General features: G+C 48.2%; 1 protein-coding gene across 6 annotated transcripts in view; it reads left to right on the forward strand.

Moving 5' to 3' along the window:
- The window catches only part of ZFAT (zinc finger and AT-hook domain containing), a 350311-nt gene that overhangs the window by 214847 nt on the left and 107828 nt on the right, over window positions 1-27636 (forward strand). For 5 of the 6 annotated variants that reach the window (XR_015246882.1, XM_086695747.1, XM_086695746.1 and 2 more), the window contains one exon: window positions 26866-27004. Coding sequence is in view for 5 of the 6 variants with exons in the window: in XM_086695747.1 (XP_086551873.1) it covers window positions 26866-27004 (139 nt within the window). In the remaining variant the exon portion in view is untranslated. Of the gene's footprint in view, window positions 1-15180; window positions 16607-26865; window positions 27005-27636 lie in introns of those variants that run through there. The other variant, XM_086695750.1, reaches the window with a different exon arrangement.

Below are 27636 nucleotides of genomic sequence, written 5' to 3' on the forward strand. Positions count from 1 at the left end.
TACGCTCTGCATCAGCTCGCACCTCCCCGACGGAGGACACTGTCATCCCTGTTTGATAGAACCCCACCCAGAGAAGGTACGCGATCACCTGTCAGGCTTGTCTGCCGTGCCCATATCTACAGATGTCAGTCACTGTTGTCATGCTGACCTACCTGTGTCGTGACTGCTCTGAGGGGACGAGGACCCGCCCCCTCCCCCTCCCTTTCACTGGCAAACTCTTCTGATGCTCAGAACAGCCCTGCGAGAGAGGAGTTCTCAGGATCTTGCCTCATTTAGTTAAGAAACCCAGTGGCTCAGAGGGGTTACGGGCTTTTGTGCATTAAACATCCAGGAAGTGAAGGAGCCAGAACTTGCACTTGGCCTCCGAGTCCAAGGCATGGGGTTCTCCCACCGTGTCTTCTCAGTAATTCTCTTCGGTGGGGGGGGGGGCACACAGGAAACCGTGAGGGCCCCGCACCTGTAGCCTGCCTAGCTACTCTACTGTGGCCTCAGTGGACCTGTGTTTCACAGGCAGGACTGGCACGTCAACTTGTGGGGGTGGCAGGAGGTTCATGAGCGTCCTGCAGATTTTGAACAGGATTAAAGTGAAGAGTGTTATCTCAGGTTTCACAGCCGCAGATGTGTTTCTCTGGGGGACCCTGGGCTGTCGTAGACAGCGCAGTTTGGGTGCTGGGAACAGATCTCTGGGGTGGCCCTCGCTCTGTAGACAAGAAAGTTGGACCAGGCAAGGTTATTTACCGTCCTCACTCTCCCAGGATTGGAACCAGATTTTTCATTTGTTCCTTGGTTCTCAGTACGGAACCTTTTCCCTCACCAAGCAGGTGCAGCTGGACGGTCTCTCTGCCCCGGAATCCTCACTGCTTTCTTTCTCAGCTTTGTAGCATCTTTGGCTTGTGTGCAGAGGAAGTGGACTTGAGGATCGTTTGAGCTCAGGTGTCCCCTTCCTGTGTAGTTCTCAACTGTGTCCGGCTGTCACACAGCTACCGTGCGCTGCTGGGACCTCGGGAGTCACGGGGCCATGCTGGCCTTGGGGTCAACTCCGGTTCCTACGGGCTTCCTGGGGCTTCAGGTGCCCTGCCCCCGCTGGAGCGAGAACCGCTCAGACCTTGGCCTCTCTCCTCCTCCGGGCTGGGTTCTCTGGTGTTTCTCACGAGACTGGGACTGACAAAGCAAAACGAAGCTGGTTCCCGCCAGCCACCCTTATTCACGCTGACAGGTTATCACCCTTCCCTTTGGTCGCTATCATAGTTTTCTGTCACTGCTCTAACCAACACCTCCAACTTGGCAGCCAAACACTACCGGGCATTATCGTGCAGTTCCGAATTCCAGCACGGGTCTCACCGAACGGCCAGGTGACGGCAGGGCCGCGTTCTTTAGGGAGGCTCTCAGAGAAAATCCGTCCCCGTGCCTTTTCTGGCTTCTGGAGGCCACCTGCACTCCTCGGCTCCTGGCCTCAGCCCTCCATCTTGAAAGCCAGCAACACAGCATCCCACCTCTGCTCTGACTCTCTTCTGCCTCCCTTTCGCCTTTCACCTGTGAGGACCTTTCACCTGTGGGTCCACGTGGATGGCCCAGGAGAAGGTCTATACCTTAAGGTCAGATGATTAACAGCCTCAGCCCTACCTGTGGTCTTAACTTCTCTTTGTCATGCAAGCTTCCAGACATCAGGACTTGGACATCTTTGCGGAGGCATTATTCCCCCTGCTGTATCCCGCCCCGCCCTGCTCTGTTTTCTTCCTTTCGCACCTGCTCCCTGGCAGATTTCTATCAAAATCCAAAAATACACAGTCTGTGTGGTCGCACACTCCCTCTGCCTACCAGTGGCAAACATTACTAAGAAATCAGGCCTCTCTGTTTTATCAGTCCTCGATGGGGCCTCAAAGCCTTTGTGCAGACACTACTAATCTATTGCAGTTGACTTTCAAAAGGAAACCAATTTGGTTTTCTAGATCTAGATGTATAATTTGCAATATATAATTTGTGTCATGAAACACTGTAATAAGGGCAAACTCTTGTATTGCCTTTTAAAATTGCATGTTGTTATTTATTTATTTTAAGAATAATATGTGTTCACTAAATAAGATTTGGAAAGCACTTTTCGTTCCCTTTCTTTGTAGAATTTTTGGATATATTAATTTTTTTAGACGTAATTGAGGTCTTACTGTAAATGAGCATTTTTGGGTGGAGATTAAAACATCAGCTTTGCCGCCGATAAAGCTCTATTAGAGAACGCAGCTTAAATGAGTGGCCAGATGGTTTGCTAAGAATACTTTGCGTTTGAGTTAGAATAGCCTCCCAGTCGAAGGCAGGGCTGGAGAGCCTGCCTGATTAGGACATTATAAATATTGCCTTTTTTAAATTATCACTTCATAGGCATTTTCCCATTTTATGAAAATATACTTACTGTAAAACTACTTTTAACGGCTGCTTAAGGATGAGTGCCACAGTTTAATTACCCATTCCCCTTGTAACTGGACAGTTTGGTTGTTTCCAGTTTTTGCCGTTAAAAGTAACTCCACGATGGACGTCTTCATGCCGAAAGCATTTCCAGGTCAGCGTGATATCGAAAGGACTGTAAAACATGGCACGAAGCCCATCAGACCACTGAGAATTCATAGGCAGCCAGGGTGTTACATGTGCTTCTTGCAGCTGTAATTAAAATGCATTCCCGGGGGTGGAACCGACACCGTCAGTCCTAAGCACTTGCCCAGGAAGACGCCTGGATGGGGGTGGGGCTGCCACGGAGCCAGGGGCCTCCAAACAAAATGGGCTCGTTCCCTCCCTCTAGCTGCTCAACTCTTTGCTTCCTTGCCAATAAGTAAGCCAGCATGCTGCCCAGGAAGGTGATGCGATCACGGGCTGGACCCCCTCGTTCAGTTTTCTCTCTCTCCGTTGGGCTGTGTGAACCCACAACTCTGTTGAGAGAAATGTTCTCAATGATGGGGCTAGGTGACCCAGTGGTGATCTCCTTACATGTGATAACAAGTGACTTTATTTCATTTAAAAAGTTTTATTTTAAAATTATTTATTTACTTTTAATTTTATTTTAGAGAGCGAGTAGGGGAGAGGGGCAGAGGGAGAGAGAGACAGAGATAGAGACACAGAGAGGGAGACAGAGAGAGAGAGAGAGAGAGAGAGAGAGAGTGTATCTCAGGTAGGCTCCACACTCAGTGGCGAGCCTGACGCAGGGCTTGATCCCACGACCCCGGGATCGTGACCTGAGCCGAAATCAAGAATCGGATGCTCAACTGACGGAGCCACCCAGGCGCTCCTAAAATAACTTTAGACTCCCCTAAAGTCTGGCGGATTTCCCAGGTACCTATCCCCGCCTCTTCCCTCGATGATAACGTCTTCTTTAACCATAGACTGCTGTCAAAACTGGGAAATGGACTTTGGTATCCTACTATAAACTAAACTGCAGGCCTCAGTTGGATTTTATCAGTCTTCTTTCTTTCTTAATTAATAAAGTATTTTTAAAGTAGTGTTGCATTCACAGCACCATTGAGAGGAAAGTACAGAGAGTTCCCATATACCATCTGGCCCTGCTCCCCACATACAGCCTCCCCCATTTCCAACATCCCCACCAGACGGGTACACTTGTCACAGTGGATGAATCTATAGTGGTACATCATGCTCACCCAAGGCCATACTCTACATTAAGGCTCAGCGTTGGTGTTCTCTTTCGGTTTTGACTGATGTATCATGACACGTATCCACCATTAAGGTTCTCATGCAGGGTGATCTCGCTGCGTTGAAAGTCCTCTGTGCTCTTCCCGTTCATCCCTCCCTCTCCCTTCTGCCCTGGCAACCACTAACTCTTTTACTGTCTCTGCAGCTTTGCCTATTCCGGAATGTCCTAGAGTTGGAATCATACAGTCTGTAGCCTTTTCAGACTGGCTTTTTCACTCAGTAATATACATTGAAGGTTTCTCCATATCTTTTCATGACTTGAGAGTTCATTTCTTTTTAGCGCTGAGTAATATTCCATTATCTGGACGGGCCACAGTTCATTTACCCACTCATCTACTGAAGAACATCTTGGTTGCTTCTAAGTTTTGGCAGTTATGAATAAAACAGTCTGTGCAGACATAATTTCCTAACTCCTTTAGGTAAATACTAAGGGCTGTGATTGCTGGATCATGTGGTAGGAGTATGTTTAGCTCTGCGAGAAACGGCCACACTGTCCTCCAAAGTGACTGTATCATTTTGCATCCCCTCTAACAGTGCGTGAGAGTTCCGGTTGCTCCACATCTTTACCAGCATTTGGTGTTGTCAGTGTTCTGGACTTGGGCCACTCTGACAGCTGTGAGGTGTATCACCTCAGTCTTGCTTTAATTTGTATTTCCATGATGACATACACAGTGGTGCATCTTCCCTGTGCTTGCTCGTCATCTGTTTATCTGCTTTAGTGATGGGTCTGTTCAGGCTTTTCACTCATTTTTTACTCGGGTTGTTCATTTTCTTACTGCCAAGTTGTAAGAGTTTATGTACTTTGGAAAACAGTCCTTTATCAGATACATCTTTGCAAATATTTTCTCTTAGTCTGCAGCTCATCTCTTCATTCTGTTGAATAACTTTATTTTTATTTTTATTTATTTATTTATTTATTTTTATTTATTTTGGGGACAGAGAGAGACAGAGCATGAACGGGGGAGGGGCAGAGAGAGAGGGAGACACAGAATCGGAAACAGGCTCCAGGCTCCGAGCCATCAGCCCAGAGCCTGACGCGGGGCTCGAACTCACGGACCGCGAGATCGTGACCTGGCTGAAGTCGGACGCTTAACCGACTGCTCCACCCAGGCGCCCCAATAACTTTATTTTTAAATAAAGTTCTACCTTTTCGTTTAAAGGGATGCTTATTTAAAGAGGATGCTTGTTTTTGCTAGCCCTGTATGTATCATTATGTGCTGCACTTGAGAGTTACATGCTGGCATTCATGGAGCCTCTGAAATTGGATTGTAATTACTGATTCTAAAAAGCAGAGTTGTGCTATTTTCTTTCCTGTTGTGAGAGATGTTGAGGTTGGGGTGGAGGTGCTGATGAGGAAGGGAGGGAGGGAGGGAGGGAGGAGGGAGAGAGAGAGAGAGAGAGGGAGGGAGGGAGGGAGAGGGAGGAGAGACAGGAGACGGAGGAGGAAGGAAATGGCTAGATGAGTGTCAGAGGAAAGGCAGGCTGGGGCTTGCATCACAACCCTGTATAAAAATGGTGCCACAAATCCACTATTTTAGCTGGTTTGGGGTCACTCTTCCCTCCCTGGCTTGTTTGCTATCCTAGTTGACTCACCCATTCATTCTAGGAAATTATTCCTGATTTTTCTCAGTGCACTTGTTAGCTATCAAAGCCAGAGAATGGTTCTTGAAGGTAGTATTTTTCCAAACCCAAGAAGGAAAATATTGATTGAGCACCTGGAGTTCTTTTTTTTTTTTAATTTTTTTTTAATGTTTATTTATTTTTGAGAGACAGAGAGTGACAAAGAACGAGCAGGGGAGGGACACAGAGAGAGGGAGACACAGACTCTGAAGCAGGCTCCAGGCTCTGAGCTGTCAGCACGGAGCCCGAGGCAGGGCTCGAACTCACGGACCGCGAGATCATGACCTGAGCTGAAGTCGGACGCCCAACCGACTGAGCCACCCAGGTGCCCCGAGCACCTGGAGTTCTAATGATAATTGGCTTTATAATGTTTGTCTTACTTGTATCAATGATTGTCTCATATTAAAAATAAACTGCTCCAGGAAGCCCAGTTGAAAAGTAGGTAAAGAGAACAGGTGAAATAGCTCTTGGGTATGTGATAAGGTGTCTAACATCACTGATAATAAAAAAAAATAATAATAAAGTGAAAGCGTACTAAGATACCATCGATTTGCTTATCAGATGAGTATACATTCCCAGGTTTGATAGCACAGTCTGTTGGTAAGGCCGTGAGGAGAGAGGCTTTCTCATGCCTTGCCATTGGGGCTATAAAGGGTCCCAGCTGCAGGTGGCGTAAGCTGTTGGCTTGCCTCTTGTAAGAAGTGATCTGATCTTACGGATGCACTTGCTGACGTCCCGAAATGATGACTACGTGGTATTATTCATTGAAGATAAGTGAAATGTTTGTGGATAGAGTAAGACTTAAATAAACAGGGGCACATCCAAACAACAGAATGCTGCACAGCTACAAAAACAGTATAAGGAGGCCCTTGACTTCCTTCCCTGGAAAGATATTATATAACAAAGTAGAAAAAGCAAGCTTTAGAACGACATAGTAATGCTGCCTTTGAGGTAAGAAAGGGCAAAGATGTATTTGTATTTATTTATGTCTACCTTAAAGCTTCTTAAGGCTTATGCACAAAATAAAGAAACTGTGCGGTTGGGTAGGGAGGGCTGGGACTGGGTAGATGGGAGGCCGAGGCTCGAGGTGGGACTTTTCCCTGTGTGTAACGTTTGAACTGGGTGAACTGAATGTTTTGCCTGTTCAGTAAATTTAAGTAAGAAGCAAACCTTTAAATAAAAATGATCTTTTAGAAACGACCCAATGTCAAAGCAGAATGGTAACCCTGCTCGTCACCCTCACATTGTCTTGGGAAGGCGGTGACAGATTGCTCTTTGGTAGTGCATTGAGATTCTGTTTTGGTCTGGAAAATCTCCAAGAGCACTGAGGTATTGCAGAAAAACCCAGGATTTAGAACCAGACAGACTCAGGTTCAAATCCTGGCTGTGCCACTTACAGTCTGTTTAATTTAACTTCTCTGTATAATTCTGTTGTCTTAAAAATGCTGACGGTAATATCTTTCCCTGGTGTTGGAGATGCTAAAAGTGATATGTTTTATGAGTAGTGGGTATGGTGCATGGTGGATGATGAAATGTTGGATCTTTTCCCCTTCCCTGTCTTTAAAAATGACCCCAGTTTCTAAAAAAAAAAACTATAAGCCAAACAACAACAACAACAAAACCCAGCCTGATCTTGGTTTATTTTCCTTTTAGTGAGCTTAAATTTATGCTTGCAAGTCATTTATTCTAAACATTTTCTAGGTATTATGTTTTCTTCATATGTATCTTTGGATGTTGATGTTGTTTTATTTCCATTGTTGTTATTTGTGGCTTTGGAGTGGCAGAGAAGGATTAGAATCTTGATGGCCGCTACTAACTAGATGACCTCTCAGGATTTTGATCCCTTGCCTTCTAGGGCCACTGCCTCCTTATTTGGAAAATGGGAACAGTGATGTCATTATTTCAAAGGCTACTTTCAGAAGGAGGGGTTGATTTGAAGGAGGAGACCAGAATGGCTGTGTCCTCATGGCTTGGGGCAGACCTGGCCCATCAGCCCTGTGCTGGCCAGCACGAGGCGGGCGGGTGTTGCTGGAGGATCTCAGGCTTGCTCTTTTGTTAACGGGCCAGTTCTGGCCTCTGGCCACCCTTCCCACCAGATTAGTTCTTTACTCTGTATCATGACCACCTTGAGATCTTGACAAATGTGCAGATAACGGTTCCCCAAGCCCAGGAGATAGTCTCACTGAGCCTGGAGGCCAGCAGGCATCCTCGAATGCAGTACATTTTCATGTGGTTGTGGTGCAGGGGGTCCATGGACCATAATCCACCAGCCACCTCGCTGGCTTTTGAACTCGGAAGCAAACGTCCTGTCTGAATCTGCGTATTTAAAGTGTATTCCTGTAAATAGCATATAGCTGGATCTTGGTTTGTGCCTCTGTGTGTGTGTGTGTGTGTGTGTGTGTGTGTACACACACGACCAGTCTGACAATTCCTGCCCTTTTGTTGGAGTGCTTAGTCCATTTACATTTAATGTAAGTTTTGACATATCTCACTTGAAAAGTGCCATCTTGGTATTTAGCTACAATTTATTTTCTTTTAAGCGGTTGCTAAACACATCATATTATGCATCTATATTGTAATACATTCTAGCTAGCTCCAGATACACTATTTCATGAACAGTGTAAGAAGCATGCAACACTATAATTCGTATCATTTCTCTCCTACCTTTTGTGCTCTGGTAGTCATGTATGTTACTCCTACTTGTTATAAATTCCATACAGCTTTATCATTCTTTGCTTTATACAGTTATATTGAAAATATATATGTGGAAATATAATTTTAAAAATGTCTTCTATTTTCTTATATATTTAGTTTTCTGGTGTTCTTTTAAATTTTTTAATGTTTTTATTTATTTTTGAGGAAGGGGAAAGCAAGGGGAGAGAGAGAGAGGGAGACACAGAATTTGAAGCAGGCTCCAGGTTCTGAGCTGTCAGCACCGAGCCTGACGCAGGGCTTGAACTCATGAACCGTGAGATCATGACCTGAGCTGAAGTCAGACGCTCAACCGAGCGAGCCGCTCAGGCGCCCCTGGTGTTCTTTATTTTTTTTTTTATATATTTTCTTGCAGGCCTAGACTTCCATCTGATAAACTTTCCTTTAGTTTGGAGAACTTCTAGCGTTTGTTATATGCTTTTTTGCTGGAGTTAAATGATCTCAGCTTTTGTCTGTTTAGAAAATCTTCGTGTTCATTTTTGAAGAATATTTTGATGACTGTAGATTTGTAGGGGGACATCACTCTAAAGATGTTGTTCTGTTATGTTTTGTCCTTCGCTATTTCTAATCCTTAGCATTTCTCCCCATATTTAATGGGCCCTTTTTTCTCTGGTTTTAAGACTTTCCTCTCTTCCTTTGGTTTTCATCATATTAACATCAGTAAGTTTAGGTATGGCTTCCTAGTGTTTACTTTGCTTGGGTTTGTTGAGGTTTGGATCTTGTGGATCGATATGGTTCATCAGTTTCAAACCATTCTCTTCTCAGCCATTATCTCTTTATTATTACCTCCTATTTGTTTTCCCTCCTCCAGGATGATAACACATCATGTATTAACTTGTTAGATATGTCACAGCATTCAAATGATCTCTCTCTCTCTTTAAATCTTCTTTTTGTGTTTCAGTTTATATGATTTCTTTCAGTCTTCTTCTTCTTTTTTTTTTAATTTTTTTTTAACATTTATTTATTTTTGAGACAGAGAGAGACAGAGCATGAACGGGGGAGGGGTGGAGAGAGAGGGAGACACAGAACCAGAAGCAGGCCCCAAGCTCCGGGCCATCAGCCCAGAGCCCGACGCGGGGCTCGAACTCACGGACCGTGAGATCGTGACCTAAGCTGACGTTGGACGCCCAAGCGACTGAGCCACCCAGGCGCCCCCCCCCCCTTTTTTTTTTTTTTAAGAGATAGAATGTTAAGCAGGCTCCATGCCTAGCATGGAGCCTGTTTGGGGGCTTGATCTCATGACCATGAGACGAAATCAAGAGTTGGATACTTAACCGATTGAGCCACCCAGGTACCCCTCAGTTTATATGATCTCTACTGATCTTTTTCGAGATTACTTATCCTTTTCCCGATACGTCATATCTGCTAGATACTCAAACTAATTATTCATTTCTGTTTTTTTTTTTTTTTTTTAATTTCTAGCATTTTCATTTGGTTCTTACAATTTTTATCTCTCTGCTAAGATTTATCAACTGGTCACACATGTTTTTCATTTGAGCCTTGAACACATTTGTCATCATTATTTAAATATTTATTTCTAAAAATGTAAGTATCTGAGCTATCTGTGCCTCAGTTTCTGTTGACTTTTTTTTTCTTGATTTGGGATCACATTTTCTTCTTTGCCTGTCTCATCATTTTCAAGTGAATGATAGGTTGTGAAACAGCATTAGAGACTGAGCTAAGTAATAATTGGCCTCTTTTCGCACCAGGACAGTAGTGTGGGGGGCTGTCCAGAAGATAGCTGACAGGCAGACCTCACTGCTTCCTGTGAAAGGTGTGCTCACAAGCTTGGCCCTTGGCTGGCATCTGGACCTTGGACATAGGAAGGTTTCCCATAACCCTCATTGACAGGAGAAGTTTCCTGTGCCTAACCTGTTCAGATGGCATCGTGCACACCGAATATCTGCTTCCTTCTGGGAGTCTGGAGTGTTGGTATGTGCTCGGCAGAGAGTTGCCCATGTGATTAGTTCCCCATAAAACCCTGGCACGGAGCTTCTAATGAACTTACCGGGCTGGTCCCATTTCACACGTGTTGTGACAGTTCGTTGCAAGGGAATTTCGGCTGCCCGGTGGGACTCTGCTGGGAGAGGACTCTTGGAAACTTATGCCTGGTTTCCCTTGGACTCTGCGTGCCTTTTCCCTTTGCAAATTTTGCTTTGCATCCTTTGGCTGTAAGGAATGATAGCAGTGAGTATCTGTATGCTGAGCCCTGTGAGCCGTCCTTCCCAATCATGGAATGTGGGGGTGGTCTTGGGTCTCTCCTAGCACAGGAGTGAATAAATCTAGTCTGTCGCAGTTCCAGAGCCGGCTCTCCACTGTCGTCAGATGTTTTGGGAAAAGGATCGGGTCTTTCCTTTCAGCAAGGCTGGGCATCTGAGCACAGCGAGAGGCTCCAGGATTCGCTTTCTGTTTCACAGCACAGCTGCTGGCTTTCCAAACCATGTGGGCTCCCTATCAGCTTTACAGGCAGGCTGCCAGCTTTTCGAGGTGCTGGGATGATCCTGTTTCTCTCCAGCATTCTCCTTGGGGAAGCTCTCTCCCCTCTCTGCCCGGCCCAGCCTCGGGAGAGCCAGGGTGCCTGGTGAAGGTTTTTGCACTTTCGTAAGGGTGGTGCTGGACTTCCCCTCCCCTCGCCTGCTTTGGGCCAGGGGTCCTCACAGCCATGTGTGAGACCCAGTCCCTGAGGGCTGGGGTGGGTTCTCTCCCTCCTCTCCTGCCCTGCTCCCTTGTTGTACCTGCTGAAGCTCCCCATTTCACAGGGAAGAGGTGAGTAGGTCACAGGGATGAGAGCAGCCACCAGGCTCTTCTCTCCTAGGCAGTGTCTGCTCACTTCTGGAATTTGGTTCACTTACGTCTCTTCGTGCCCTGACAGTCTGACGTTGTTTGTGTGGGAGCAACAGCCCCTTGTGGTTTTCGACACCCTGACTGGAAGCAGGAACGCCCCACCGTGTGATTGTGACAGTGCACAGAGCAGGTGCCCAGTAAACGTGGCTGTCGACTCCCTCCCCCACGCACCCTGGATGTGTGGGAATTTGCTGGAAGTCTGGAGCCAGGAGGGTGTGTGAGGCGGCCGACTGCTGCTGTCACGAGTAATCTAAGTGGAGTCACAGTCACCAGGAGCTCGGCCGGCTTCGGGCGAGGGTTTTCTCCACGCATCATCACTCACAAGTAGGCCCGGGGAGACCTCGGGGCTTCTCAGACCCTTGGAAGCGTGTCAGTGGGAGAAACAACGGCAGGCAGCTTCGGCACAAGCCCCTGCCTCGCAGCTTAAGCGCTTTCTAGTTTGACTTTATGCATCACGGCTTTCTGGTCAGACGCTTTAGAATCCAGACTTGCCACTTACTACCTGTGTGGCCTTGGGCAAGACACCTAAACTCTGTAGCTTCTTTTTTTTTTTTTTTTTTTTTTTAATAGAGAGAGAGAGAGAGAGAGAGACTGAAGCAGGCTCTGTGCTCCCAGTGCAGAGCCTGATGCAGGGCTCAGACTCATGAACTGTGAGGTCATGACCTGAGCAGAAACCAAAAGTTGGATGCTTAACCGACTGAGCCACCCAGGCGCCCCTGTAACTTCCTGGTAACGTGGTGATGAGGCAGTGCCTCTTGTCACTTACAGGTTGTGAGTACTAGTTGCAGGCTTCCTGGAGGGCTTGAGGCACTGTTCTCCAATGTTACTTCCGCCCAGACTCCGTCCCAGTTTTCTTCCTGTCTCTTTTCATCTGAAGATTGTCGTATGTGCACAGTGTCGTCCTCTTTATCATACTTTCGTTTAAGATTCTTGGTGCCTGTGATGTGTTCTGTTTGCCTAATTCAGTTTGCCTAATTCAGTGTCCAGTTGCCTAATTCCCCTGATTCGGTACATTCCTTTGTTTATTATTTACTCTTAAAACAATTTTTTTAATGTTTATTTATTTTTGAGAGGCAGGGAAGGGGCAGAGAGGGAGGGAGACACAGAATCTGAAGCAGGCTCCAGGTTCTGAGCTGTCGGCACAGAGCCCGACGTGGGGCTCGAACCCACGAACTGTGAGATCATGACCTGAACTGAAGTTGGATTCTCATCCGACTGAGCCCCCCAGGCGCCCCTGGTACATTCCTTTAAAACACACTTGGCCACATGGGTACCTCACTTAGCGCAGAGAACCTTTTAGCAGGTGCATTTCCCGAGTAGAGTCATTCATACGTTCCCCTTCTGGAAGAGCGAGCATCTCTCCTGGATGGTGCTGCCCTGCACTGCCAGACCCGCCCAAGCTCTCGCGGAGCCTGACTTCCCCGAACGTGGGGCCCACCCACATTTTGCATTACGCCGAGCCACGTCACGGGGGCCCCCGTGCTGGAGGGAGCTCGTCCTTTGGGTCTTTGCTCTGTGTGGCTTCAAGTGCACCAAGGATTTCTGACTTCTGAAAAGCAAGTGAAACACTTGATGCATGAATTTGCCACGTCTGCAAAGAAAAAAAAATTAGTCTGAAATCAGCAGTTTTCACTATCTGCACAGTTTGGAAACCATTCAGTATGACTTACTACTGACCCTTCCTTCTCACTTTAGACGCTCTCGTTCCTGAAACATGGCCTTGGGTAGTCTGACAAATGGCTGTGGTCATTCCTCTGCCCTGGCCTCCTGAAGGTGAGGGCTGGCCCTCTCTCCTGCGGCCATAGGACCTTCAGGCCTATACCAGTATGTTCTTTTAAACAGGAACCAGCCAGATCGTTATCTTGAAAAGACACTATTCAACTTCATCGATATTTGATCGGAACCTAAAGCCAGTTGAATCCTAAAAAAATTGTGTTCCGAAAAGCCTGAGGAAGGGCCGGTCTATTGTCAAATTGAAATCTGCATAACTAAGGTACTTTCACAAAACTCTTGAGGAGTAAGGAAGATTTCAAGGGCTGATATTGTTACCACTGATGAGCTTTCCCTCAGGATTCCTTGAGGAGGACATCACCTCACAATTTAACACACAGAGTTTGAAGAGACAGAGGAACTACAAAAAGTACTAAACTTCATCTGAATTTTTGATGCAAAACCTGACATGTTTACTCATTTCTTTTACAGTTTTTTTTTTTAACGTTTATTTATTATTGAGAGACAGAGAGACACAGGACGTGAGCAGAGCAGGGGCAGAGAGAGGGGGAGACACAGAATCCCAAGCAGGCTGCAGGCTCTGAGCTGTCAGCACAGAGCCCGACGCGGGGCTCGAACTCACAAACCACGAGATCATGACCCGAGCTGAAGTTGGACACTTAACCGACTGTGCCACCCAGGCGCCCCTTAGACATTTCTTTAACACCCTTTTCTGTGTACCCACTCTGTGCCAGGCACTATGCCAGGGGCGGGGGATGTCAGGATGAAGCCAGGCCTCTGTCTGCCAGGCTCACGAGTCTGTGGAGAGCCCAATGTGTATAAAAAGCAGCAGCAAGTGTATTAACCGCTACGAGAAAGTTATGTACTAAGTGCCGTGAGAGCCCTGAAGAGCAGCTAATTATTCCAATTCCATCATTTTGTAAAAGCCGTGATTTAATGGTGTTAATATATTTAGTATCGTGTTATATAAAACCTATCGCTTTGAAAACCTATAGCAACCAGAAAGTTCCCTGATATCCACAAGTCAGAGGGAGATAGTGTGATCCCATGTTGCATTCCCGATAATGGGATGAGTCCCAGACGTGTTCACAGTGTGTCCATTTGAAGCCAGAAGAAGACACCAGGCAGCTGAGCCCACAGAATCCATAAGGGGCTTAGATGCTAACTTGAACAAAAGTGGTGTTTGGATGAGGTCAGCCAGGATGTGGCTATGTAAGTAATTTACTCCCGGATTCCAGTCTAAACTTCGTGAGCAAGGGAGTAAAAGTACGGAAATGATCTCAAACAGGCAGAATGTTCAGAACCACACGTTTACACACAGTCCAAATCGGTCCTCAGTCTGAAATTCTCAGCGTCCTTCAGAATGCTGAGTCATCTGGCATTGCTTATGGCCTCGTGGCTTTCTTTCTACTATAACTTCTGTTACCCGGGAGATGGTTTCACCTTTCTGTAGAAATTTCCAGCAGAAGTTGGCATGTTTAGTTAAGTATCTAGGGGCAGAATAAAGAAGGCAGGTGGACTGGTCCCTTTTATGATAGTCATGTGCTGGGCATTACAGCAGTATTTTATGTAACAGACATAAAATTTATACATAAAAGTTACTTTATTTTGCCTCAGAACTCCTATAGTGTAGGAATGATATTCCCATTTCACAGATGTGGAAACTGAGGCCTGAGTCCAGCTCAGTAACACACTCAAGAGTGATGCAGTAGTAAGTAGTGAAGCTGCCTCTTTGTAGACAAAGCTGCTCTTTGTCCAGGACTCTACACCTTTCTCATTGTCATCCCCAGCAGAGGGACATTTTTGCCCCCTTGTCCTTTTTTCCCCTCGCTGCTTTGATTATATAAGCCTGTAGTTCTGTGTTGTAGCTGTCAGAACTTGAGCAAGGTGCTGACCGAGTATAAATTTAGGAGGCGGAACATTTCCCACATTCAGTGGCAGTTGCCAAACCCGTGGGATCAAGAAGGCACGAAGTGAAGGGTAGGGTTTCTGTTCGTGGTGTTTGTTTTGCTTCTTAGTTCTTAATTTGCATGAAAGTGAAGAATCTGGGATTACTCTCTTTTTTTTTCTTTAAGCACTTTTGTATGTGTGTGCGTGCGTGCGTGTGTGTGTGTGTGTATGTGTGTAGGTGTGTGAGGAGGAGGAAGGTCCAAGACGAGGAGGGGGGTCGGTCAGCCATTTATTAACTTGTTTGAGCTGAAATGTCTCTGCTGAAAACCTGTAATGCTGTCTTCAGCTTCCTAGTATTTTAGATTTTTTAAGCACTTCGGGGGGAAAAATGGAAATTGGGTTGTCTTACGTTAAATTAAAATTCTGTCTGTCTAGCAGTGAGCGGTATATTCTTTGGAAATATTACATTTTTGACAGCACAAGCGATTACAAAAAAATCAATAATCCAAGAACGCTGAAGAGTCTTCTAAGCTCTGGCAAGAAAAGCAATTAGTGTGGATTGATTTACTGTTATTTATTGTGATGAGGTAATTGCCTCAACGCAAGCCTTTCTTGAACTTGTGGTACCCCACGGTTTAGAAACATTTATTCTTTTAAATTGTTTAATTTATCTCTGGCCTCATTTTATAACAGAGATGGCTTCACGCTTCTTAACGGATGTGATGACCTGGCTGTCTTCTCTCCGGCTCCTCAAGCCCAGGCTTGGTTTTGTCCCTGTCACGGCTGAGCCTGGAATGAAGTTCCAACCTCGTGCGCTCAGGCCCATAAATCCTGGAGAGATGGGGACGGAGACAGAGATCACAGGACTCTTCTCTCCTGCACAGGCGGAGCAGGGCGGCCTTGCCTGCAGCTTCAGATTGCAGCCACGGGCGGAGTACCCAGTCGGCCCGGATTGTGTGCCGCCCCCGGGACGTGGAGAGGGTGCCATACTCTCATTCGCACAGACAGCATCGCTTTGAAATCCCTGCTACAAACCTCTTTAGAGGCTGCCCGTCAGGGACAGAAGCCCGTGGAAGGCTGCCTGCTCCTTGGGGAGCAGCCTTTTCGTTCCTGGTGTGTGTGTCTTCACTTCCGCCTCCGTGTTTCTTTTCGCCCTTGTGTGCGTCCCCTGTGACCGTGCATCATTAGGCTCTTTGTGTGTGTGTCAGTCTGGGGGCAAATGCTCTTTGGGCATTTCCCTTATAAACATCGCACGTGTCTTGTACTGGCCAGTCCTGGTCCTTTTTCTTATGAGTTTGCGTCTTTTTCCTGTTGAGTGGCTCACTTCCCACTCCCAGGTGCAGTCTTCGGTGATGGTCCCTCCCGGTGTTTCTCTTGCTGCAGGGAGAGGGGCCTGCACGTGGCTCGGCTGGAATGACCCCCAGAGCAGTCTGTGGGCACGTCTTTGCATACGTATGAAACATTTCAGTCTCCCAGCCCGCGTCATCATCCAGAAGGTTCTTGAAGGGCCACTAGCTTTGCTGGATGACCCTGTGCGGGTAATGGGACTTGGCAGTTTATAGATTCCAAGCGATGAAGTTTCTCTGAGTAGAAAGTTTCTCACGGGCACATTTACCACTGGGTAGGGAGTTTAAGTCGGCAGCCGTCCAGTCAGAGGCTTCTGCTTTTGCATGCTTTGTTTTGCGAGTCTGGGGGACCCAGTACTCTCGTTGGTTGTAGTGGGCAACCCAACAGAAATGGAAGGATGTATGCCCCGGCACCTGAACTTGGGGAGCTCACGGTCAGCCTGGGAGGTGACGCCAGCTACCATTGGAGAGTGGAGGGTGGCATAAACACGGTTTTCCAGAGTGTGCTCCTTGGGACACTCCTTCCTTGGGATCCTGTAGGTGTCGTGTGGACAGGATACGGCATGCAGCGATTCTTAAAATTTGACCGGGGCACCTGGGCGGCTCAGTCGATTAAACGTCTGACTCATAGTTTCGGCTCAGGTCATGATCTCACAGTTCATGAGTTTGAGCCCCACATCGAGCTCTGTGCTGACAGTGCAGAGCCTGCTTGTGATTCTCTCTCTCTTTCTCTCCCTACCCCTCCCCTGCTTGCTCTCTCTCTTTCTCTCTCTCTCAAAATAAATAAATAACTTAAAAAATAAAACTTATTTGACCACAGAACCCCCTTCTCTTTTTTTCTATCCCCATTGTACCTCCCAGCATTTGGGTTTTATGGAACGACTTGGTTAATACTGGTTATCAGAGACTCCGGAAGTAAAAAAAAAAAAAAAAAACCACGATGTCCCCGGCCAGTCCCTGCCACTCCTGCGGCTTCTGAGCCCACTGCGAGGTGGAGCTCAGATCTTCCAGAGGGCTCTGTGCGCCTCCCTTCCCGCCCCATCCCCCCACACGCTCCCCACCTCTCTCTGCTGCACACCTTGCACTGCACCCCATCGCCTCGCCCGGCTTCACACCTGCTCCTCGTCTTCCCACTGCTCTTCTCCCAGAAGGCCGTGCAACTCGCTCACCTCCTCCCAGGCTGGGTTCACCTGCTTTGCTTCCCTCCGTGATGCTTGATCTGGCAGGTCACGTGTGACTTGTTTGTGATGCTAGAATGCGAGCTCCGGGAGGCCCCGTGTTTTAGTTTTTGTTCTGTTCTCAGCATGTAGGACAGCCCTTAACAAATATCTGTTGAGTGAACCAGTGAGCAAATAACAAATGCTATGGAACTTTGGTGTAATAGCTGCATCATGGAAGACAGCAAGGTGGAGGTGGAACTCTGAGCTCCTTTGAAGGCTCGTAGCCACGGAGACACGGGGTTTAACGGCTCTTCCGTTGCTGGGCCGGCCCAGCTCGGGTCTTCACTCTGTCTTGAGTTCACTGCCTGGCCTCCAGCCCACGGGGCTCTCCTTCTCTCAGTGTAGTGAGGGCCAGTGAATCCAAGAAGGGGCACAACACGTGTACGTGCTTTAGCACTGAGATGCTCAGTCCCGGGGAAGCCCAGCATGGTCCCAAGGGCAGAGGATTTTTCACATTCGCCTGAGGCCGTAGGCCCGCTGCTGTGAGTCAGGCCCTGTACGACGGGGAGGCTCCGCGCAGCCCGTCAGGAGTTGTTCTTTTAGCAAAGAGCAGATTTAATATCTGTAAATATATTGTTTTCTTATGTAGGGCACAGAAAGCCTTGCTTCATTATTGTATTATGTTCAAGAATTCTCTCAGTGGAGATTCCATTCAGAGGGAGTGTGGGTATCTGGTATGCATTTTAGAAATCTGTGGAAATACAGGCATGGTGGCTGTCAACTGGGTCTACCCTGTAGTTTTGGAGGTAGCTGCTAGCAGGCAGTCCCGTGGGCTGTCCACACGGCAGGCTGTGCAGAGCCAGGGCCCTGAGGCAGGACCGATGGGAGGCCAGGGCAAGACAAGGTGAGTGGTTTGTGCTACCAGAACTTTGTGTGCTGCAAATCCTACCCTGAAAACAGCATCACCTTGTTGATCCTGTGAGCGGAACCAAAGTCCTTTGCCAAATTGAAAATCTCACAGAAGTTGCAGAAACCGTCCATCCAGTCCATCAGCAGGGAGACTGCCCAGAAGTGGTGTTTGTTTGCTGCAGGCCTGCGGTGGGCAGGGCACCAGCTGTGCTGAGGAGAGTGGCGGGCACCTGGGCTTTGGAGTCAGACCGACCTTAGCTCACACCCTGGTTTTTGCCGGGGAGCAAACCGCTTACCCTCCCAGGCCTTTGCGTCCCCAGCTATAAGGAGAGAATCGACGTGTCTTCCCAAGGCGGTTGTGAGGCGTATGGTAGAGACGCAGGGGTCACAGTCTTCATCGCCAGTGCATTCTGGTGCGCCTCCTCGCTCCGGTCTTCCGTTGTTCCAAAGGCAAACATGGAGATTCTAAAATCCCACGTGCAAAAAGGAACACCACTCTTACCTTTCCTTTGAATGATGCGGTGTGCCCAGAGTTTCTGTGTCAGAACAGTCGATGATAACAATTCGATGAGCATCTCCACGCAGGCTATTCTTTTCACGTGATCACTCCTCCTCGCGAGAAAATGAAGAAGCGTGCCCAAGGTACCCAAATGTTCGGCAGCGGAACCCCGACTGAGCGCAGGTGTGTCTGGCTCCAGAAAGCCCTGCCACTCCAAGGTGGTGGTGAGAAAGGTCCTGGGCCCCAGCGCTCTCCAAAGCACATGGTGGGGAAGCATCAGTCATGATTATTGCTTTCCAGAAGTAAAATCCAGGTAGGGCCTCAGTTGGAAGAAGCTGTCACTTCCCATCTCGTGGGATCTGGCAGGAAACAAGGTCCCCAAACTTAGGCCTTGAGCCATCGACACTCACTGAGTCTTGGGCCAAAGTCAAGCTCAGGGCCTGGGCCAGTTGTTTTTTTTTTTAATCTATTTAACTTCCCATTTACGTGTCTCTAATTACTTAAAACATGCATTCTATTCTAGAAATCCTAGAAAACATCGAAATTTATGAAGTCTCCATAGCCTAGTAGTGTCTGCTGCTTGCCCCTCGGTATTTCCTTCCTGTCTCCCCCGGGTCTACAGGAATCTAGACTTGGGAGCCTTCAACATAAAGAGCTGGTCTAGAGGGAGTGTTCCCAGGTCAGCTAAATTCAGTTAGTACTGAGCTTACTGCTTGCAGGCACCGTTCTAGGTGCTGTAGTAACAATGATCAAAACAGACCAAAAAGCAACAAAAGAATTCTGCCCTCCTGGGGTTTATATTCTCATGGAGGGAATAGACAATAAGCAGAATAAGTAAGTAAATCCTGTCTTCTATTAGAAGGTAATCAGTGCCATAAAAAGCAAACCAGCTCAAAGCTGTAAGGGGCGCCGGGGACAGAGAGAGGAGGCCTCACAGGAACAGTGACATCTGACCATGACCTCCTTGACCTCAGGTTGCATAGACGTTCAAAGGGGCACGCACCTGGGAGAGCCTGGGGTGCAGGTGGGTTAGCCTACCCTTCTGTGGATCTTTTCTGAGAGGATGTAGGGTGGGAGAAGACCACACAGTGGAGCTCTGATACTATAGCATCTCTGCATGGTGGCAGTGGCGGTGGTGATGGCGATGATGTTTATGGTGATGGCAATGGTGATGGTGATGTTTATGGTGATGACGATGGTGATGTTTATGGTGATGGTGATGATGATGGTGATGGCGATGGTGATGTTTATGGTGATGGTGATGGTGATGATGACGTTTATGGTGATGGTGATGGTGATGGTGATGATGGTGATGGCGATGGTGATGTTTATGGTGACGGCGATGGTGATGGTGATGATGATGTTTATGGTGGTGATGATGGTGATGGCGATGGTGATGTTTATGGTGATGGCGATGGTGATGGTGATGTTGATGGTGATGGCGATGGTGATGATGATGTTTATGGTGATGATGATGGTGATGGTGATGATGATGGTGATGATGATGTTGATGGTGATGGTGATGATGATGTTTATGGTGATGATGATGGTGATGGCGATGGTGATGGTGATGATGATGTTTATGGTGATGGTGATGGTGATGGTGATGGTGATGATGGAGCAGATATTTTGAACATTTACTCACCCTTTCATCTGTATAACTTCTTTGGTTCCACCAGTAATTCTGTGCTGTCAGTGTCTTCCCAGTCCCAATTTCTGAGGAGTAAACCGAGACGCCGGAAGTTCAGGTCTATGCCTGAGGCCACATGGCTAGTTGACGGTGGCCCTTGTGTAGTGAGGAGGTGGACATGGCTGTCCTAGCCACAGCTTTTGTTGGCGACTGGTACTCGCTCAGCCTTGGTTGGCGTTTAGAGACAGTGGTTGTTTTAGCTCTTGGCTGAGGGCCAACGTCAGGAGCGCCTCCTACCGCCTTACCCTCCTCGTGCTCAGAACATTTTCCGAAGCCATGTCTTCCTCCCTCTGCAGTTTGGCCACGGCTGCATTCTGTGGCCCCACTGCTACTTTCACGGAGCTTCCCTTGGCCTGCTGTCGACCTGGTGTCCCTGGTTGGGCGGTCCCCCAGAAGGGAAGCAATGGGAGTGTAGTGCACTTGCCCCACGTAACCTGGCCTCAAAAGACAGAAATGCAACTCTCTTCAGCATTTCTTCTTTGCCTGTGTAACTAAAACTTAATTGTTCTTTGTAAGTCCTGGGAGGTTGTTTTTTCTTGTTGCTAGTGTTTATTTTTTATGGTCAATTTTCTGATTTATTTCTGTTATTTTTACGCTATAACATTTGACTCTGAAAATGATCTTAGAGATAATAATAGTTAACATTCACAAAACCCTTATGGTGCGGGGCCAGCCTCGAGCCCCAGTCTCTCCTGGATGCATCCCCTCTATGACCAGGCACCTTGGGAGGGTCACAGGCTGCACCAAGGAGGAGGCTTCTGTAGGAGGGAAGGAGGGAAAGAGGGGTGACCCCCACCAGGAGGTGCTTCAGAGGATGATAGTAACAAATGTTAACGTACTAATTAATTAAGTGTAACAGTCATGAGGCCTGATGTGCCTTATTTCTCAAAGCAGGCTCATACTCTTTCTTGACACATCATTTAAACCCTGTCAGGTAAATAGGGAAAGTTTTTTTTTTCCATTTCACAGATGATGTCTTAGCTGGGGTATCCCAGCCGAACAGTGGTGTGCCCAGCACCTGAACCTCAATCCCCTAGCTCCTGGTTCATTCATGCTTTCTGACTCCACGCTTCGACCTACACTTGATGTAAAATGCTATTGGGTCATTACGAGGGCCTTTGCGCCACAAAGGTGTCCACATTCAGATAGCCTGGTCTCCATCAAGCATTGTCGAAACTGCCTTGTACCAACCAGTCCATATATTAGGGGTTGTAACAGTCGTACTATCTCTTCCTGCAGTTGGAATCCAAAGTCACTTGCGTATCAGTTAGACTTGTGGTTTGTCTCCTTCTTTACCTCGTCTTTGTCTCTATCTCTACCTTAGCTGGTTTTTTAAATCAAGGTTATAAAGTCTTCACTTGTGGTTGTAGGTTTCACCCCAATAGTTATCCAGAACCTTCTCCCAGGTCATTATCTTTTTCCATCCTCTCCAGAGAGGGGTGGGCCCAACTCAAGGGCCAGGCTCACATCTCCATCCCTGAGCCTTTTGACATAGCTGCACGGCCATCTGCCGTCCTTGGTTACCTAGACCACAGCGGGAGCTCGCGTGGCGAGGGCCTTCCTGCCTGCCGGGCCAGCAGGGCACCCTCTACTCCACCTGAAAGCTATCCTGGGCTTTGCAGCTGGTTACCAGTGTTACCACCTGGGACATCACCTCATCGCCAGCTTCTCATCTGTTTTAAAACATTCCTCTTGGTGCTGACGGGAAGTTGGATTGGCCTCGCTTGCATGCAGTTAGATGCCTTCTAATCGGTTTCTCCGAGCCCAGTTTCACAAGTGAGATGGGACTTCCTGTCCCTGTCTGTTTGAGGAACCAGAACCATAAATCCTCCAGTTGTGAAAAAGTGTCTTTTACCTACTTCCCTGATGTAAGTCTGAGAACATCGATTTCAGGCTCCACCAAGTCAACCGCCCTTTGTCTTTCAACTCAGATAGCTGATCTTTGGTGCACCCTTTGAGAAAGACTTATAAAACATCATTGAAACATGACCCCAAACCCAGCTTCTGCCCCTCGCCTTCTCTCCTTGACTGGCCATGTTACTGGAATTCTTCTTAGTACAGCCACCGGGGCCACGGCCAGGTCCTTGCCTTACCGGGTTTCTTAGTGTGTTGTCCCTGCCATCCCTGCCTCCATGAAGGGCATTGTTCCATAGATCCCGTGACTCCACCCACGCCTGGTTCCTCCGCTGTCACTCTTTCTCATCCTTCTTCGTGAGCTCATCCTCTGGTCTGTCTCTCCTGTTCCAGATGCCGCCCTCATGCTGCTGCCCTCTTCACCTCACACACCCTCTCATGATGGGTGAATTCCATCTGTGGGCCTCTGCTACTCGCCTGTGCTCAGATCTGTGTCTACAGCCCAGAACTCTCCTCTGAGTTGGGACTCATTCTCCAACGTCTTTCTGGAAATGGCCCTCTTGGGTATCCGGCGTTCTGTACTCACACCCCTCTTTCTCCTCATCCGTAGAACTCCCTCCACAGCTGGTGCAATGCCTTCCTCTTGTGTCTTCCTTGCTGGAGACTTGGGGTCATCCTGGGGGCCCACCTTCCTTTTTTCACACTGCTTCTGAGTCACTGGGTCTGGCTGGTTTTACCTCCCGCATCTCTCTTAAAGCCTCTCTTCACTTTCCACTTCCTTGTGCCATGCTCTCATTTTAGGGCTTATACAAATATCTGTATCGTATATCTATAATATACATACATACCTGTGTAAAGACACATAATCTATAACCCATATGTGTGTATTATAGATGTATCTGTGTCTCTTGTGTGCACCTCTAGCCACAACTGGACACGTGTTCCCTGCCTCCAGTCTTGTTCCTTTCGAATCCACCTTCCATCAGTTTCCAGAATGGTTAATTCTAGGTGTGAAGAAACCTGGTGGAGACATGTGTTCCTGAAGCCACGTTGCTGGCATGTCCCCCTGTGATCTGGCGACTGTCTCCTGCCGTCTTCTCAACCCCCAGAAGTCCCTCCCCCATTATGGTGCTCCAGGAACTGCCTACAGTTCTCCCAGCCCACTGGGTGCTCCTCGTTTTTAGGAGTTGTTGGTTAGGTCTGGGCTTTTTTATGTCCGGGAGATCCATGCCTGCCCTGATGGAGCTCCCAGGGGACCTGGTTGTTCAGGAAATAATGGCAAATGGGAAGTCAAGTCATCTCTTTGTTGCTGGCGGGGCCTGGATCCCCAAATCCAGTGCAGACCAACTGGTCAGGCTGGGAACATGTGACACTTTTGGTGGATTCCGTAACTGGACTGCAGTTTCTTATCTGTAAGATGGGGATAATAATTGTACCTAGCATATTAGGTGGTTCTGAGACTTCTAGGAATTAATCCCTGCAAAACACTGAGAACTACCTGGGCTGTGGTAGGTAAAACTGTAATAGTTATTATGCTTGATTGAGTTTCTTAATAACTCCAGTGTAACCCTGAATAGCAGGAATGCCTCGCTGGTGATTCAGTTTAGTTTTTGGCCACAGTAAGAACGTGGATGTTTTGTTTTACACGAACTCCGCTGCTGTAGCTGCTTCTATGTTCCTCCTGACTTTGGGGCGTCTTTGGGCCCGAAAGCTCTCGATAAAGAACGTCCCTTTGAAGATCTACTGTCCCTTGCCAACTACCAACGTCTGACTTAGACCCCGAGTTTTCTGATTTTCTTGCCCAGATAGCATCTATGTCTCCGAACTCGTGTGGATTCAGAGGATCACAGAGCTCTCTGTCCATCACTCTCTGTCCAGGGTGGAGCACAGTTCCACCTACTCCCCGAAGGCGGTCAGTGAGTACATGCTTCACCACTGAAACCTCAAGACTTGGAATATTAGTAATGCAGTCAGACTTGGTGTCTGGCCGTGGACGTAGAGATGTCACGTGCCCTCTCCTCCGCCTTTGTCCCCAGCCCTGCGACAGCCCCAGCAGAATGCCCTGCTGACAAGCGGCAGCACCTCCTCATAGGTCTGAACTTGCTTTGTTGGAAGGGCCCAGATGCGGCCCAGTGACCGCAGTTGTAGGGAGAAGATGCTGAACGGAGGTTCACTGGTGATTGATGTCACCGAGAGGTTGCGGGGGGCCTGACACAGTGGAAGGGCACTGAGGGTACGAGGCCGCAGGGGGACAGATCTTTCTAAACCCCTGGTGCCGTCGAGCAGCTGAGCGGCTTCTCACCTCCCCGCATCTTCCAGCGGCTACGATCACGGCCTGCCAGAGGCCACATGAGAACGTGCCCTCGTGGAGTGAAGGTTGGTTAGCCTCTGAAAGCGTCTCTTTCAGCTTTAAGAATTGAAGATTTTGGGTAGAAATTGGTGGTCAGTCAGTCACAGGTGGGCCTACCTGTACATTTTTTGGCCTGTCTGCTCACGTCTTGGCAGTTTTTCTCCTCATTCGCAGTTCTGTCGAGGAGTGGGCATGGGAATACAAGTTGAAACTCTCACGGGGAAGTTAACCCGCTTGGCCCCACGAAGGGCGAAATTGGCTCTGGGGCATGGAGTTAGGTCCACAGGACCATTTCTGTAGTTGCCCCTTCCTGCCTCTTATGCCCACTGACCACTCAGCCCTGGTAATAGAGTATTTTTCGATTGTTCTTTCTGATTTCTATGTAAGTGCTAGTGTTCCAAGAGTAATTTTATAACGTTTGCATATTTAGGAGATGAAAGCATTTGAAAATGTTTTAGCTTCTATTTTAACTCTGCAAATAATGACACAGTGGCATTTTAGATTGCTTGTTCTCTGCTCAGTAGACGGATGAGAGAGCCTGGCTAATTTTTGCCTTTGTTCCGGGTCTTTTTGTTTAATAAATCCTTGTGGGCCAAGCCACAGGGTTTTCTTGCACAAGGGACTGAATGTAGCACATGCAGTGTGGCCCAGAGCATCCTATGACCACAGAGTGGCCTTGCGTAGGGTGGAGGGAACGTTTCAGGTTTTCTCACTGGATTGACTTCCGTGGGTCTTTCTCTCCAAGAATGGCCCTCCTGGGGGTAACAGCATTTGCTTTATAGGCCGGGATGGCCCCTTGCTATGTGCTGCTGGGACAGAAAGGAGCAGGAGCGAATTCTGGAGAGGTTTCCGAGGAAGCCTGGACAAGACTCAGTAATTAGGCGAATACTAAGAGAAAAGAAAAAGTCTAGGGTGACACTCAGGGGTTTGCCTTTGGGTGATGAGCTGATTTTGCAGAAAGAAGAGTCTGAAATTGTGTGCGTTTATTCTGAGGTGCCTGCAGAGCATCCCCGTAGAGATAACCGGGAAGACAGTTGGACATCCCTGTTTGTGGTTTGGGCGCGATCGCAACAGGATATATATCACGCTGTCAGACTGATCGCTGGGTCCACCGCAGGAGAGCAGACAGGCCCTGGACAGAGCTCAGAGAAAGCTGGCATTTCCCGTTGTCCCATCCGGATCCCCCGGACTGTTCCCAGAGCTCCTACCACCATGGGCTGCTCCCTCTCTCCTGTTTCTGCCAGGCCAGCGAGCTGCTTGTGTTCCCAGATGGGCCCTGAATGCACATTGGGGATTCACGTGGCATTCTGCCGGACAGTTGTAGGGCTCACGGTTCAGAGGGATACTAATACTGTCTTGCCTATGCGTCAGGGCGGGGGATGGAACAGTGATCCAGACGTCCATCCTTCACTCTGCCGATGGCATGGCCTCACTGGGTTCCCTAAGGGGCTTGAGCAGGCACCCCTTTCCTCCTCACCGCTCATTCTGGACCCCTCAAAGCAGTATGCAAGGTGGGAGCCAGGCCGCATGACCCCTTGCGTCCTTATCTTGAAAGTGCCTCATCCTGCCCAGGTGGGGGCTGGAAATACATTTACCAGGTGGATTTCCCTAATGGGGGACAGCTGTGGGTTGATGCCTGTATCTGTGCACGTGCTTGCAGGTGAGTCCTGTGGAGAAAGTGACTTGGAGAAGCAGGTACATCAGGGAATTAATTGTGAGGGGAGCTACTTTGAAAGACATTCACTTTATTTTATTGTATTTTATTTTTTAAATGTTTGTTTATTTTGGGGCGCCTGGGTGGCTCAGTCAGTTAAGCGTCCGACCTCAGCTCAGGTCATGATCTCACGGCTCGTGAGTTCGAGCCCCGTGTCAGGCTCTGTGCTGACAGCTCGGAGCCTGGAGCCTGCTTCGGATTCTGTGTCTCTGTCTCTCGGCCCCTCCCATCCTTGTATTCTGTCTCTCTCAAAAATAAACAAACATTTAAAAAAATAAAAAAAAAAGAATGTTTATTTATGAGAGAGAGAGAGAAAGCACAGACAGGGGAGGGGCAGAGAGGGAGAAAGAGAATCTCAGGCAGACTTCAGGCTCCGCACACAGAGCCCGACACAAGCCTCGATCTTACAACCGTGAGATCATGACCTGAACCAAAATCAAGAGTCAGATGCTCAACCAAATGAGCCACCCAGGTGCCCCGGAAGACATTCACTTTAAAAAAAAAAAAAAAAAAAAGGAAAATGATAGATTGCTGTGTTCCTCTTATGTTATTTTCTTCTTGGACAAGAAGTGGACAAAATGAGAAATGAAAGCAACCACCTTGAGCACAGACCCTTCCTACCCAGGGGACACCTTGTGCAATGACTTGCTTGGTCCCCGCCGAGGCAGGACTCAGCATCCCGACATTGCGTTTTTCCCTGGAGCGCGTCCTAGGGGGCAGCCTGCTCATCAGGCTTTGGGGGTGTCAGACACCCCGGGGTGGGGGGTCGGTGGAGGAGGACATTGGGGCAAGTTGCGCCCCTTCCGCTTGGGGCTCGACCTCCCCTGGGGCTCACCTTCAGTCCTTGTCCCTGCAGCCCTTCCGCTGTGCCCATTGCCATTACTCCTGTAACATATCCGGCTCCCTGAAACGGCACTACAACAGGAAGCACCCCAACGAGGAATACGCCAACGTGGGCACCGGGGAGCTGGCGGCCGACGCACTCGTCCAGCAAGGTAGGCAGTGTGCCCCTTGAGAGGAGCTGGGACGTCTTGCAGCTCAGCCCCGACCCCTGAGCATTTTGTTAGTTCCCCGTCGTCATGACTGTGCTCCACGTCCCCTGTTGGCATGTCCCGGCGTTACTTGCTGCCTCCGTGGAGATCCAGGATGAGGAATCCTAATTTACCACCCTCCCCACGACGTTCACTTGCCAGCGCTGGCTGCCTTCTGTTCTTGGTCCGTGTACCTTCCTCCTGCATGAAAGTTCCTGCTCACGTGCACGTTCTGTTGTCTCCCTCAGTATAACTTCCAAGGGCTGTTTGTGGTCCAGCATCAGGTGGCCCATTTTGTTTCGCCCTGCTCCTGTTGGACATGGTAGGGTTTCCAGATTCCTCTTTTGTGGCAATTATGAATCATGCCGTGGCAAGCGTATTTGTAGGTGAGCTTCTTTAGATTATCCAGAAATATTTATTGAGTGCTCAGATTGCTTATTCATCCTGAAAAGGATAAACCATTTAGAGCATTTAAACTGAACAGAATGGATGCAAACCTCTCATATTCTTGAAAAGCCTGAGAGGTTTTTTTTTTTTTTTTTTTGCTGCTTTTTTCAGTAAATGATCGCATATTCCCACTTGAGAAGGTTGAGCTC

The sequence above is a fragment of the Puma concolor genome, chromosome F2 (genome assembly GCF_028749965.1).
Source record: "Puma concolor isolate L17-30 chromosome F2, mPumCon1.1.hap2, whole genome shotgun sequence".
Lineage (NCBI taxonomy): Eukaryota > Metazoa > Chordata > Mammalia > Carnivora > Felidae > Puma > Puma concolor.